We start from the raw sequence: 14,164 nt of genomic DNA, 5'->3' as shown, positions 1-14,164 counted from the left end.
GGAAATGTAACTGACAAGGTCGCTTAGGGCGTGTTGAGAGGTCTAATGTGAGCAATGTCAGTCCTCCGGTGGAGCCAAAACCTCCTTGTGCCCTGGGCTTTTGTTGTAAAGGAGTTATTTCTCTGGTTAATTGTGGGAGCGGTGCCAATTGAGCCAACCTTTGCCCTTTGGTGATTTTTATTGGGGGATAGGGGGTATGGACCATGATCATGATTTCTCCTTCATAGTCCAAGTCTATAACGCCAGGCAAAACAAAAAGTCCCAACATTGACGCAGATGAGCGACCCAAAAGTAGTCCCCCCACAGGTTGTCCGTTTATTAAAATAGGCCCAATGAGACCTGTGGGAATTTTATGTGGCATTGTGGTTAGGATTGTGATGTCTACTGAGGCTGCCACATCCATGCCGAGGCTCCCGCTGGTGGCTGGCTGCAGTTGTTGGTTGGTCCTGACGGCATCGCAGCTGCAACTTGTGTCCCCGCGCAGCCGCTGCTCACGCTGTGTCTCGAGTTTCCCGACTTTCGGCGACAAGCACTGGTGTTGTGTGTGTTGGACTGGCACTTCCCGCACCAGACTCTCGTCGCAGCACACTCTTGTCGAATATGTCCACTACTGCTGCAGCGAAAACATTTTATCTTGCTGTTACCATTAGAGCGGGGGCGAGAGTTGACCACTGCCACTTGGAGGGGTGCAAGAGCTGCCATGACCTGAGTCTGTGAAGATTTTGCCTGCTCTTGTAGCGCTTTTGCCTGTTCCTGCAACCCCTCTCCTATCTTTTGTAGGGCATTAACTAAAAAGACTTGCGAGCCTGAGGGGAGGGAGGCAGCCCTCTCTAGTAAATCTGCTATTTGCCAATCTCCTGGCATAGAACTTATAAGATTTCTAGTAGCTGTATTGCAATTTTGCATTACACACTGTTTCAATAGGGCTCCCTGCATATATTCTTGTACTCCGGCCTTTTCTATTGCCTCTATGACTTTATCCACAAAAAGCTCCCAGTGGTTCTTCCCTTCCCTGTTTTATGCCCATATAAATAGGTACTCCTCCTGGACTTTTAATTTTGCTCATGGCCCTCCTTGCTACATTCATAGCCTCCTGACATTTATCTGGACCTATTAGCGCCTGTGCTTCAACTCGCAAATAGGCCCCCAACCCCATTAATTCTTCCACTGTCAGGTCATGCAACGGGTCTCCTGGGGCTCTCTGTACACTGGCTGATGCCATGGCCTCTTGCTGCCAATGTGCATTGAACAGCATTAACTGATGAGGTGTATAAATCAATCGTGCCAGACCCCTTCTATCCGAAGGTAACATAATATAGGAGTTAAAAAGATAGTCCAGCATTTGTCTAACGGGTTCACTAGTGACTCCATAACTTCCCACTGTGGCACGCAATTGTGCTAAAAGCTTCCAATCTAGTGTTGTAATAGTCGCCTGCAATCCTCCCTGAGGACTGGGAGTAAAAACAACTGGAAATGCAAGAGACTCGGTGGCAGCTTCGACAAGGTCAGAGTCTCCCTTTTCCACCCCCTGACGAGCTAACGCAGCCCACAGCTCGCGCCTCTCCCTTGCCATGGCCTCCGCGAGGTCAGATTTTGCCTCAGGGACAGGCTCAGGGCTCATTGGGGCTTGCGGCGCCTGACCTGGGTCTGCTGAATCTTCAACAGGAGGTGCAGACGGAGCTGGCGGCACTGAAGCCGGTAAATTAACACTGGTGAAAGTGGGAGGATTTGGAGCACTAGCATTCCATTGCGGGTATAAACTTTATTTCTCTCTTGGGCTGTCGCTACCTCCTGTGCCACTCTTTTTTCCGCCTGACTCATCAAGAGTTCATTGTGTACTACCTTCCACAATTTGCTCATCTTTTTTGCTGGTTTATCACCTTCTAGCACTAATTCCCACAACTTATCTCCAAACTGTTTCCATTCTGACAATTCGTGCACAGTATGAGGGTTTATAAAATACCCATACAAATAAGCATACTGCAAAAGGGATGGGAGTTCCTTTGCTAAATCTATTCCTTTAATTTGCCTCTTTCTTAAGAAGGCTGTAAATAAATCATATGCCCCTTGCCTGTCCATACTCATGTCAGCGCTGTTGCAGCCCCTCCAGGCTTCGGCAGCACGTACCGGCCAAGCCCACCGCTGTGGTCGCTCAGGACACGGAGCACTTTCTTTTTTAGCTCTGTACTCGTCCCTCTAGCTGCAGGACCCGGACCCAACATGTTCTCCGAAATCCGTGGCGTATCACATTTATCATGTCGGTGGTCACCATTTGTCGGAGGAGAACACGGGAGACGAGTCTCAAGCTATCATGATCAACAAGCCTCGTTTATTATGCGCTAGATAATTACTTTTATACATGTAATAATTAGCTCATACATATTGCAAACTTATAGCTCTTCATTGGTTATATAGTTCATGACGCATATGACCTTCGCAGTAAGCCTTGCAGTTGCTAGTTCCTCTATTTTAGATACTTTTCTGCACTCCTTCTGCTTTCAACAACCTTGTTTTTGTATAATATCTGTGCTCAAGGATACCGTGTCCCTGCAGGCAGTCACGTAGGCCACGGCTACACTTTGACTGGCCTGATTGTATCGTGGCCTTTGCAACGCAGCCATTCTTCTGTTATGCTCTCCACAGAGAAAAGCTCAACTGAGAGGGAGACTTCATCACAAAGACCCTCAGATGACCACCAGAACAACCAGCAACGAGCAGTGTGCAATCACAAAGAGACATGGAGCTAATTTTAATACTAAGCAGGGACAAGTGGGGTTAGGAAACAAATATGTATTAAGTGCATTGTGCAATCACAGTTTCAGGAGAATAAAAAGAGAGGTACAGGTCACTGAAGGTGTGAGTGTTTTTGGAGGAGCTATCCACCATGCAACTCAGCACTGAATAAATACATGCCTGCTCTTATAACTTATTTTTTGTGGAGAGTTTCTCCATGCTTCATGTTGGCGAGCCAGCCAGGAGATCTGTGTCTGGCTCCAGGACCAGTGAAGGAACAGATTCTCTGGTGCATCCCAGGATCTTCCCTGGAGGGAACCTGAACCTCGTCTCGCTCACTGTGGGGACAGACAATGATCTGCTGGCATTGCAGATAAAATGGCATGTATGAAATATCAATAACAGGGCTGCTGGTAAGTTGTACAGAGACATCTGAAGTACAACACTGTCATGGTGGGTTTCTAGCAGCCAAACAATGGGACCAGAGACAGAGGGAGAGGAGTTTATCCCCAGCTGATAGCGCGGCCGACGGAGGGGTCTCACTGAGCTGATAGAGCAGCCCACTAGTGACTCTGGGGTGAGTCGAGTGAACCCTTGTTTTTGCTGCTGTTTTGTGTGACTGCTCAGTCTGGACACGTTGAGTTGTTGAGTGTGTCAGTGAGTGAATGAGTGGGTGAGATGTACCTCTGGTACAGAGCGAGCGTGCAGCTCTATCCGTGTTTTCCACCTCAGGTGACTGAGGCGGCCGAAGGAAAGGGAAGAGACCGGGGTCAGTGTGGGGTGAGTGCAATTGTGGATGGAGGAGCGTTGTGCTTGGATGTGGAGTGGCTGGTGTCTGTTTTAACCATGGCTAGACCTAGACAAACAGAAGGAATCCCTCTCCCTCAGTGGTTCGAGGTGGATCCGTGGGAGTTCACAAATCCTGTGAATTATTGGATAGAAAGGGGAAACAATCAAGTTTATCTGTAAGGAATATGTAGAACTTGAGCAGGAAGAGTGGTACCTTTGTATTGGGAACAGTCTGCATTAGGAACTGGCCATTGAAGAGAGAAGAAGTGCAATAGATTGTTCTGGCAGGTGTTAAGCAGCTTTTGGGCTTCTAGAGGTTGGCACAGTGCGTGGTTACTGTTACAGTGTAGGACTTGGGAAAAATGTTGGGATTGTTCCTCTGATAAACAGCAAGCTCTATGCCCTCAGTGTAAATCAAGGCATCGTAACTGAGCTAGTTTTGAACCTAAGATTCTCATGTTGATTTTTGGAAAATCACATTTAATACCTGCAACTTGGGCATGGGTATGGGACGAAGATTGAGAAACATCTGTGAGAAATTCTGAAAAGAGATTTAGGTGGAAACTGGACAGGACAAGAAGGAGGAGATAATGGGAACTGGACAAAATAAAGACATTCCTAAAGCCAGTCCACTAGGCTGTATTATTGCAGACTGGAAAGACATTGCTGGACATTGGGGCTCAGAAAACAAGAGAGACCTTATTAGATTCTGCAAGGACTGGTGTCCTTGATAAAAATTAGATGATGGAGAGAAGTGGCCACCCAGTGGAACTTTGGACTATAACACACTATTACAGGTCATGCTATTTCTTAGAAGGGAAGGGAAGTGGACAGAGGTGTCATGTACTGTACTGTCATATTTTTTGTCCCTTCAAAGTCACCCCAAATGGCAGAGGGATGTGTGGGCTCAGGGCTCCATCTGAGCCTTTGGTATTGGTCCTAGAGAAAGAGAATAAGACTAAGAGAGGAAAGCAGTGTTGTTCAGCCTGCAGTCCAGGGCAAAGATGTACAAAATTGGATGAGGTTTTCCAGACTGTGGCCCAGGAACAAGATCTGGCTGATGATTTTCTCATGACTCCCCTCATAAGACAGGAAAGGGATGAGGATGAGGATGCAGATTCAGAAGTACCATCAGCCCCAGCCCATTCATCCCCTCGAATCGCTCACCAGAGTAGACAACAGACACACATATGACAGGCAACTCTGTGAGAGGCAGTGGGACCAGAGGGAGGAACGGTATTGCTTAAAGTTCCCTTCTCCACCATCGACCTGAAGGCATGAGAAAAGGTTGCTAAAACTTACTGCAGCCATCCAGCTAAGACGTCTAAATGTCTGTGATATATAATAAAAGAACACAATCCATACTAGAGTGATATGTAATTATTATTGGATGCACTGACCAAGACTGAAAGACAATAATTTATAAAAATTGCAGGGGACTTGGCAGAAGATTATTATAAAACACAACAATTAGATATGAAAGATTATTTCTCCCTCCAAAATCCACAGTGGGACCCAAACCAATCAGCAGAATTGAGAAAGTTGGAAAGCTATCAGAAATGGATCCCAAAGGGTATGGAAATGGCATTCCCAAACCTATAAATTGGTCAGAGTTCTATGAAATTAAGGAGAGGGCCTCTGAGTCACCATCCAAATTCCTCGATCGATTAAGGGATGGAATGTGCCACCACACATCACTGGACCCTGGGTCTGACACAGGGATACAGCAGCTGGTCAATTTATTCCTGGCGCAGTCTACAGATGACCTAAGACATAAACTTGAAAAGCTTTGGGGGAGGAGATGGGAGGAACTTAGAGACTCTGTGGATGAGGTGTGGAGAGTCTTTAGAAAGTGGGAAGAAGGATATAAAGAAGGAATGAGGAAGTTTGCAGCTCTTGTAAGTGAGAGGGAGAGAGGAAGAGGCAGACAGGGACCACCTAGACAAGGCCTGTCCTGGCTGGGCAGAGACCAGTGTGTGATCTGCAAGAAATATGGTCACTGGAAAAATCAATGTCCAGAATGAAGTTGGGGTGGCTTTCAGGAAAAGGGAGAACCAGGAAAAGGGAAAAGTGATTGCACATGTGAAAGAAGACTGAGGAGGACCAGTAGATCTAAACCCAGGAGATCCACTGGTTATAAAATTGAAGCTGGGGGGAAAGGGGAAAGAGGTGTAATTTCTGGTTGACACGGAGGCAGCGTATTAGGGTCTGAATAAAACTCTGGAACCTGTGGGGAAAGGATTATGTTACAGTAATAGGACCAACTGACCAACCTGAAAAAGCATATTTTGGCAAATCATTAAAGTATAGGCTAGGAAAGCAATGGGGCATTCATAAATTTCTATATCTGCCCAATTCCCTGGGACATCTTCTGGGGAGAGACTTGTTAGAACAATTACACGTGACCATTAAATTTAAAAATTAGGAGATTGTTTTGGAGGTAAATGATGAACAGTACATAGAGGCAATAAGTTTAATCTTAGTAGCCATTCAAATGGAGGGAGAAATTAGTGAAGAAATGATAAATCAAGTGTTCCCTGATGTGTGGGCTGCTAAGGTAACAGGGAGGGTGAAAAATGCAACTCCTATAGGAATTTAACTTAAGGAAGGAAAACAACCAGCAAGAATTAAGGAGTACCACTTGAAAAGAGAGGACAGGTAAGGAATTACCCCGATAGTTGAAAACTTTTTGCAATTAAGGTTGTTACAAAAGAACGTCCCTCTGAGTTCAACACTCCCATCTTACCAGTCCGAAAACCTGATGGGCCATATCAGACAGTACAGCATCTAAGAGCTGTGAACAAAATATCTGCAGATCTCTATCCTGTGGTAGCAAACCCATAGGCTTTCCTAATGTGCTTAACACCAGAGCTGATTTTGTTTTACCATTTTAGACTTTAAAGATGCCTTCCTTTGCCTCCCTCTCCATGAGCACAGACAGAAATCTTTGTATTAGAATGGGAAAACCCTAAAAGCGAGTGCAAATCCCAGATAACATGGATGGTGTTGACTCAGGGATTTAAAAATTCTCCTCCATTGTTTGGAGAAAAAAATTGCCAAAGATCTGGAATCCTGGGAGGCTTCCCCAGCAAAAGGAAAACCACTGCAGTAAATGGATGAACTCCTCATAGCCACAAGGATGAAAGAGGCTTGTATTCCTTGGATGGTGAGCGTCCTAAACTTTATAGGAGTTGAGGGATACAGGGTATCAAAGAAAAAGGCCCAGGTAGGGAAGCAAAAGGTAATTTACCTGGGTTATGAAATTAGTGTGGGACAACGGACTGTAGGGCAAGATCACAAGGGAGCAATCTGCCAAACCCTGAAACCTCAGACAGTAAAGGAAGTGTGGACATTGTTAGGAATGACAGGGTGGTGCTGATTATGGATTTATGACTACGGCGTACTTGTGAAAGCTCTGTATGCGCTCATTACAAATGGGGACAGAGAACTCCAGTGCACAAAAGAGGCCACCCTGGCCTTTCACCAGCTGAAGAATGCTCTCATGTCAGCTCCAGCTCTCGGATTCCCAGATGTGAGTGAACCATTGTTTTTGTTTCTCCATGAGAAGCAGGGAATTGCCCTGGGGATACTGGCCCAGGACCTGGGTCTGTACTGGAGAGCAGCTGCTCACTTCTCCAAGCAACTACACACAGCAGCCAAGGGATGGCCAGGATGGCTCAGAGCCATTGCAGCAGTGGTGCTGAATATTCAAGAGGCATGCAAAGTCACCTTGTGCCAGAAAATGACTGCATTGGTGTCTCACACAGTGTGTGCAGTGCTGGAAGTAAAGGGCAGGCACTGGCTCTCCCCACAAAGGTTCCTGAAACACCAAGTCACCATGGTAGAACAAGATGATGCAGAGATAATTGTGACTAACATTATCAACCCAGCTTCTTTCCTTAGTGGAAATCAAGGGGAGCCAGTACACCACGACTGCCTGGAGACTATTGAAGCCTCCTCCTCCAGCTGCCCAGATCTGAAGGACACCCCTTGGGATGATGCAGAAACCTGGTTCACTGATGGGACCAGCCACGTCATCAGTGGACAGCGACATTCTGGGTATGCAGTTACCACCTGCAAAGTGGAAATTGAATCAGGACCTTTACCAATAGGTACATTGGCACAGAAAGATGAGGTAACTACTCTAACCTGTGCTCTTGAGATCATGAAAGGAAAGAAAATAAACATTCATACAGACTGAAGATATGCATTTGGAGTTCTACAAGCACATGGAGCCATCTGGAAAGAAAAGGGGACTGTTGAATTCAAAAGGGGAAAATATCAAACATGCACAGGAAATATTGCTGCTGGAAGCAATTCAGCTACCTGAGCAGGTAGCAATGATGCACATTAAGGCACACCCGAAGGTGAGCTCAGAATTGGAGGAAAAAATGAGCTGTCAGACAGAGAGGCAAAAAAGCAGCAAAAGGTGCGATGACGATGGAGGGAGCTTTAATTCCAGATGGACAGGTCTCCCTTTAAGGTAAGCCAAAATATTTGTTATGATTTAAAACAGTGTAACTGGAAATGGGCTAACTGCTTAGAAAGGACTGGTATTTGCAATAAAACATCTCTCCTTTGCACCTGCCTGGGGACTCTGTGTAACTGAGTAGAGACCCTCACCCACATCAGCGCAAGGCTCTACTTTGACCAGGATGGGTGCCATGGCCCACAGGTGACACTGGGACATTGCCAGACCTGGTATAAACAAGGCTCCATTATTGCACAGCAGGGCCTCATGGAACCCAGGAGAGCACTGTGGCACAAGGCAGTCTGGGGAAACCAAGTGTCCACTGCAAACACAGCGGGGCCTCATGGAAGCCAGGTGCCACTTGGATATTGCCAGGGCACGTGGAACTCAGTGTCCATTGTGACACAGCACAGTGGCCAAAGCTTTACCTTTACACTGATTCATGGATGGTAGCCAATGCTCTGTGGGGCTGGCTGGAAAGATGGAAAAAAGCTAACTGGCAACGTAGGGGAAAACCAATCTGGGCTGCTGATGAGTGGAAAGACATTGCCAGTCGGGTAGAGAAGCTACCCGTAAAGGTCCGTCATGTAGATGCCCATGTCCCCAAGAGTCGGGCTAATGAGGAGCACCAGCACAATGAGCAAGTAGATCAGGCTGCAAGGATAGAGGTGTCACAGATAGACTTAGACTGGCAACACAAGGGAGAGTTGTTCCTGGCTCGATGGGCCCACGATGCCTCAGGTCACCAAGGCAGAGATGCTACCTATAAGTGGGCACGAGACCGAGGGGTGGATCTCACCATGGACAGTATTTCCCAGGTTATCCATGACTGTGAGACGTGTGCTGCCATCAAGCAGCCAAGCGAGTGAAGCCCCTCTGGTATGGGGGGCGGTGGTCCAAATATATATGGGGAAGACTGGCAGATGGGTTACATCACTCACGTGACATTTCAAGTCATCATGGAGGCAAGAGACCATTGTGACACTGTGGAACCCCTTAGAAACAAGGGACCAGTGTGACACCGCAAGCCCTCATGGAACCAAGGATCCAACATGACACAGCCATTGTGACACTGCAGGGTTCCTTGGAACAGGGAACAGGTCTGGTTGGCTTGGCCTGACAGGTCCAACTTCCTTTGCAATGTCAAGGCTCTCTTCTCATATGCCCCTGAAACACTGGGGTTCTGGGCTTTCCTTCAAATGGAAAGGAAAAGTACCTCTTGCACAGGCACCCATCAATATAATTGGTACTTTTCCTCCAAAATTCCTTACTGCAAGACTCTATCCCAGACAGAAGTTACCAGGACACACAGGTCCAGCTGGTCTTGGCCTCTGGCACTCACCTCTATTCTGTCCTGAAACACTGGGGCTCAGTGCTTTCCTTCCTATGGAAAGAACCATCCTACTTCTCCAGGTGCCCATAGCCAAAATGGGGATTCTGCCTCCAAAACTCCTAGATCCAAAGATTGCTCCTACACAAAAGCTGCCATTACAGTCAGGTCTGGCTGGCCTTGGCCTCCTGAGGAACAACTTTCACCTGCCTTCCAAACCCAGGGGCTTTGTGCATCCCTTTCTATGGAAAAGAACTGGCCTTCTCCTCCAGCCAAAAAAGGGTGAAACTGGGGTTCCACATTAAAAAATTTCAAATATCCAAGGGTTATTTCCATACAAACCTGCCAGGACAGAGAGGTCTGTCATGCCTTGGCCTCTGCTGACTGCAGTTCATCAGCCCCTGAAACACTGGGGCTCTGTGGTTTCCATCCTGTGGAGACCATTGTGACACTTTGGGATGCCATGGAACCAAAGGGCCATTGTGACACTGTAGGGCACCATGGATCCATGGAGACCATGGCAACAGTGTGGGGCCTCAAGGAACCAAGGGGATATGGAATGGGTGGGGATGGTTTGGCCTCCTGGGGGCCACCTGCACAGTCCAGCTGATCCTGGCATGTCATGGGCTGCCTCTCATCAGCCCCTGGAACACTGGGGCTCTGGGCTTTCCTTCCTGTGGAGCAGAACCATCCCCTTTTCCAGGTGCCCAGGGCTGGAATTGGCAATCCCCATGAAAAGTTCTTCATATACAAGGGTTGTTCCCAGCCAAAATCTGCCAGGACAGACAACTCTGGCTGGCCTTGGCCTCCTGAGGGCTGTCTCTCATCTACCACCACACACTGGGACTCAGTGCTTTCCTTCCAGTGGAAAAGAACTGCCCTCCTTACCAAGCTGCCAATGCCAAATCTGGATTCCACCTCCAAAATTACATCTGTCCAAGAACTGGGACTAGACAAAAGTAGCCAGGACAGACAGGTTTGGCTGTCTTGTTCTCTGGTGATTTCCTTAGACTATGAGCAGAATATTTTCATTTGCCAACACCTTGGAGAGGGCCCAGAGATCACCAGGCAGCAACTGACAGAACAAGAGGACACAGTCTCAAATTGTTTAAAGGGAACAATTGGCTGGATACTAGGAAAAGAGTTTTTCACGGAAAGAGCGATAAAAGTACTGGAATGGTCTGCCTGGAGAGGTGGTGGAGTCAACACCCATGGATGTTAAAAAAAAAGTCTGAATATGGCACTTGTGACTATGGTCAAGTTGAGGTGTTAGGGCATGGGTAGGATTTGATGTTCTTGAAGGTCTCTTCCAACCCACTCATTCTGTGAGTTTTGTGAATTCTAAGAATTCTGTGAATCTCCCAAGTTTGGGTTTGGAGGCTGCAAGAACATGACCAATGTATAAGGACAAAGGAGCTCTGTGTTCAGTGGAGTGGAGACTGAGGACAGAAGAGAGCCCAGGGAGGGATTGAAGGGAGGTTTCATAGATAGGGGATCCTTTGGACACAGTTGAAAACAGCCTGAGAAAAAAAGAAAGAATTGATGCCAAGAGCAGCTGGGATGGTCCAGACTGGACCCAAGGTTAAAGAAATTTCACTCGCAGGGCAGGGCTGTAGTGAAACCTGGCATCCAGAAGGAGTCTGGAGCAGCCCAAGGCTTTGTGTGTGCAGGCAGAGGCAGGCAGGACGCAGAGCTGTCAGCAAAGGAAGGGGCCAGCCAGGTGGGGCAGCCAGGGGATGAGGACAGCCTGCAGGGACAGAGGGGCAGGGCATGGACACCGTAGGACAGCCTGGGCTGCAGAGGGCACAGGGATGGGCACAGCTGAAAGGCCCTGCCAGAGCCAAGTGCTGCAGCACTTTGGCCATGGCTGCTGGCCCTGGGCCCTTGGCCAGCAGGGGACAAGTGAGCCTTGCTGTGCTGGGGCCTCATTGCCTCCTTGTCCCTGCTCAGCAGCCTGGCAGGGGCCGCCCCATGGTGCTGCCCTTGGCATTGCACATCCCCAGAGCCCAGTGCCCCGGGAAGAGCCCTGAGCAAGGAGGGAGGGACAGGATCTGCCTTGCCAGGGGCTGGGGCTCAGCCCTTGGCCCTTGGCATTGCTGAGACACATCCAGGTTTGCTCGGCATCACAGACACCTTTCCCTTGTTTGTCCCCACCTGTCATCAGTGCCTTCATTATTCTGCTCTAACTGGAACGTGGGGAGACTTTCTCAGTCCTTTCCCTCAGTGGGACCTATTAAAATTTTAAGATATTTGGAAGTTCAAGTCTGAGTTTCAGTTCTTGACAAGTTTTTTGAACACACTCTCTGAGGGATTGAGTCTGATGTAAACAGCACCAAATCCACTAGAGGCTCATTAAAGTCCTTGTGCTGTGTCTGTGCTGCTGAGCTGGACTGGGATCCTGGCACAGAGGACAATCCTGGCAACCAGGAAGAGCTTTAAACACCCATTTCTCTTGATGAGCAGCTCTTCTCCCAGCCCAGCAGGGCTGAGGGCACTGCCTGCAGCCACCCTGGGCACAGCACAGAGGAACAGAGAGCTTCAATCCGTCAGGGCTGGGAAGATGCTCACAAGTGCCTGGGGCAGAATCACTCCCAGCCCTGGACACAGGAAGCCTCTGGCTGCAGGACAATGCAGCTGCAGCTCCTGCAGGGATCTCCTAAAGCTGGAACATCCCAATGCCCACAGACTCTGTGAGTACATTCTCTGATTCTCTCTCCTGTAGAGCAGCCAGGGGTGCCCAGCGCTGTCCTGCAGAGCAGGGTCCTGCAGCCCAGGGTGCTGTGCTGGGCAGGGACTCTGCTGCCTGCCAGGGACAGCTCTCAGCCCGCCCTGGGAGCTGCTGACAGCACTGGGGGACAAGGTCTGGGTGGAGGGAGACAGCTGGTGAGACTTGGAAGTGTTCTCCTTGAGTGGTGAGGATGGTGCATTGACCAGGACTGATCCCAGCGTGACATTTAACTACAGAACATTTCCAAATAGATTATAAAGGGAGCACAGCAAGTCAGGGGCTGCATAAAAGGGAAAATCCTGATTTAATAATCTACTGCTCAGGGTCACCTAGATAAAAAATTGAACCTTGATATTCATATCTCTATTCAGGTTGAGAACAATAAAAACAATTTCTCTCAGTTCTGAATAAACAAGGCAAAGAAAGAAATCAGCACAGGGTCCCTTACAGGCACCATCAGTGTTGCTTTTCCAGCCTCCTCAGGGTTACTCTGACTTTGCCATCAGAGCCTGCAGAGGCAGAGCTGGCCCTGGCAGTGCCCTGTGCTGGGAGGGGTCTGCAGGGCAGAGCTGAGCCCCCAGGGCTGGGCTGGGCTCTGGCAGCACTGGCAGGGCCCAGCCCTGGGCACAGGGAAGCAGCAGCTGGCAGGGAGAGCTCCAGGCAGCAGAGCCCTGGGCAGGCAGTAGGGGGAAAGTGACACCAAGCTGGGCTGGGATATTTCAAGTCATCTCCAAACCAAACTATTCCATGATTACTGTTCTTACAGATCCCCATGTCAAGACACCAAAAATGTCCAACAGCAGCTCCATCAGGCACTTCCTCCTGCTGGCATTGGCAGACACGCGGCAGCTGCAGCTCCTGCACTTCTGCCTCTTCCTGGGCATCTCCCTGGCTGCCCTCCTGGCCAACGGCCTCATCATCAGCGCCGTAGCCTGCGGCCACCACCTGCACACCCCCATGTTCTTCTTCCTGCTCAACCTGGCCCTCACTGACCTGGGCTCCATCTGCACCACTGTCCCCAAAGCCATGCACAATTCCCTCTGGCACACCAACAACATCTCCTACTCTGCATGTGCTGCTCAGGTGTTTTTCTTTGCATTCTTCATCTCAGCCGAGTATTCCCTCCTGACCATCATGTGCTACGACCGCTACGTGTCCATCTGCAAACCCCTGCACTACGGGACCCTCCTGGGCAGCAGAGCTTGTGCCCACATGGCAGCAGCTGCCTGGGCCAGTGCCTTTCTCAATGCTCTGCTGCACACAGCCAATACATTTTCCCTGCCCCTGTGCCAGGGAAATGCCCTGGGCCAGTTCTTCTGTGAAATCCCCCAGATCCTCAAACTCTCCTGCTCACACTCCTACTTCAGGGAACTTGGGCTCATTGCTGTTAGTGTCTGTTTGGTATTTGGCTGTTTTGTGTTCATTGTTTTCTCCTATGTGCAGATCTTCAGGGCTGTGCTGAGGATCCCCTCTGAGCAGGGAAGGAACAAAGCCTTTTCCACCTGCCTCCCTCACCTGGCTGTGATCTCCCTGTTCCTCAGCACTGGGTTTTTTGCCTACCTGAAGCCCCCCTCCATCTCCTCCCCATCCCTGGATCTGGCCCTGTCAGTTCTGTACTCAGTGGTGCCTCCAGCCCTGAACCCCCTCATCTACAGCCTGAGGAACCAGGAGCTCAAGGCTGCACTGTGGACACTGATGACTGGATGGTTTCAGAAACAGTAAACCTTTCCAATTTGTGCAAGTTGCCAATTTCTCCTAGTCACTTGCAATATGAGTCTTTTTTGAGAATTCTTTTTTTTCCTTCATTGCCGGAAGATTTTACATTTGTTTTAGTCTAATAATTTTGCACAAAATCATGCCCATATTTGTGATATTATTTTGTCTCTCCTCCTTTGCTCTGGCCCCAGACTCTGTCCATGAGGGGCTCTGTTCTCTGTAGCTTTAAATTAACTAAAGGATCTCCCAAAACTGTTTTTACTGGAGATCTCATTTCTTTGGAGAGTCCTTCTGCTCCCTTCTCTAGAGCTGCAGCAGCAATATCTGTGTGCAGAGGTGGGGGCAGGTCAGGGGTGGCACAGCAGCTCGGCTCCTGATGGCCACACCATTCCTCATC

At 48.9% G+C, this 14,164-nt stretch overlaps 1 protein-coding gene across 1 annotated transcript; it reads left to right on the top strand.

Annotated features, from left to right (window-relative positions):
- Window positions 1-12,903: 12,903 nt before the first annotated feature.
- LOC134057287 (olfactory receptor 14A16-like) lies at window positions 12,904-13,773 on the top strand (the record flags this gene model as incomplete). Its single annotated transcript, XM_062514280.1, has 1 exon — window positions 12,904-13,773. A coding segment is annotated over one exon (870 nt), but the record flags the coding sequence as incomplete, so codon positions are not given.
- Window positions 13,774-14,164: the final 391 nt, after the last annotated feature.

Source organism: Cinclus cinclus, unplaced genomic scaffold (assembly GCF_963662255.1).
Source record: "Cinclus cinclus unplaced genomic scaffold, bCinCin1.1 SCAFFOLD_32, whole genome shotgun sequence".
In the NCBI taxonomy this organism is placed as follows: Eukaryota; Metazoa; Chordata; class Aves; order Passeriformes; family Cinclidae; genus Cinclus; species Cinclus cinclus.
The sequence above is the reverse complement of the archived record's forward strand: the minus strand, read 5'-3'. Positions and strand labels throughout refer to the sequence as shown.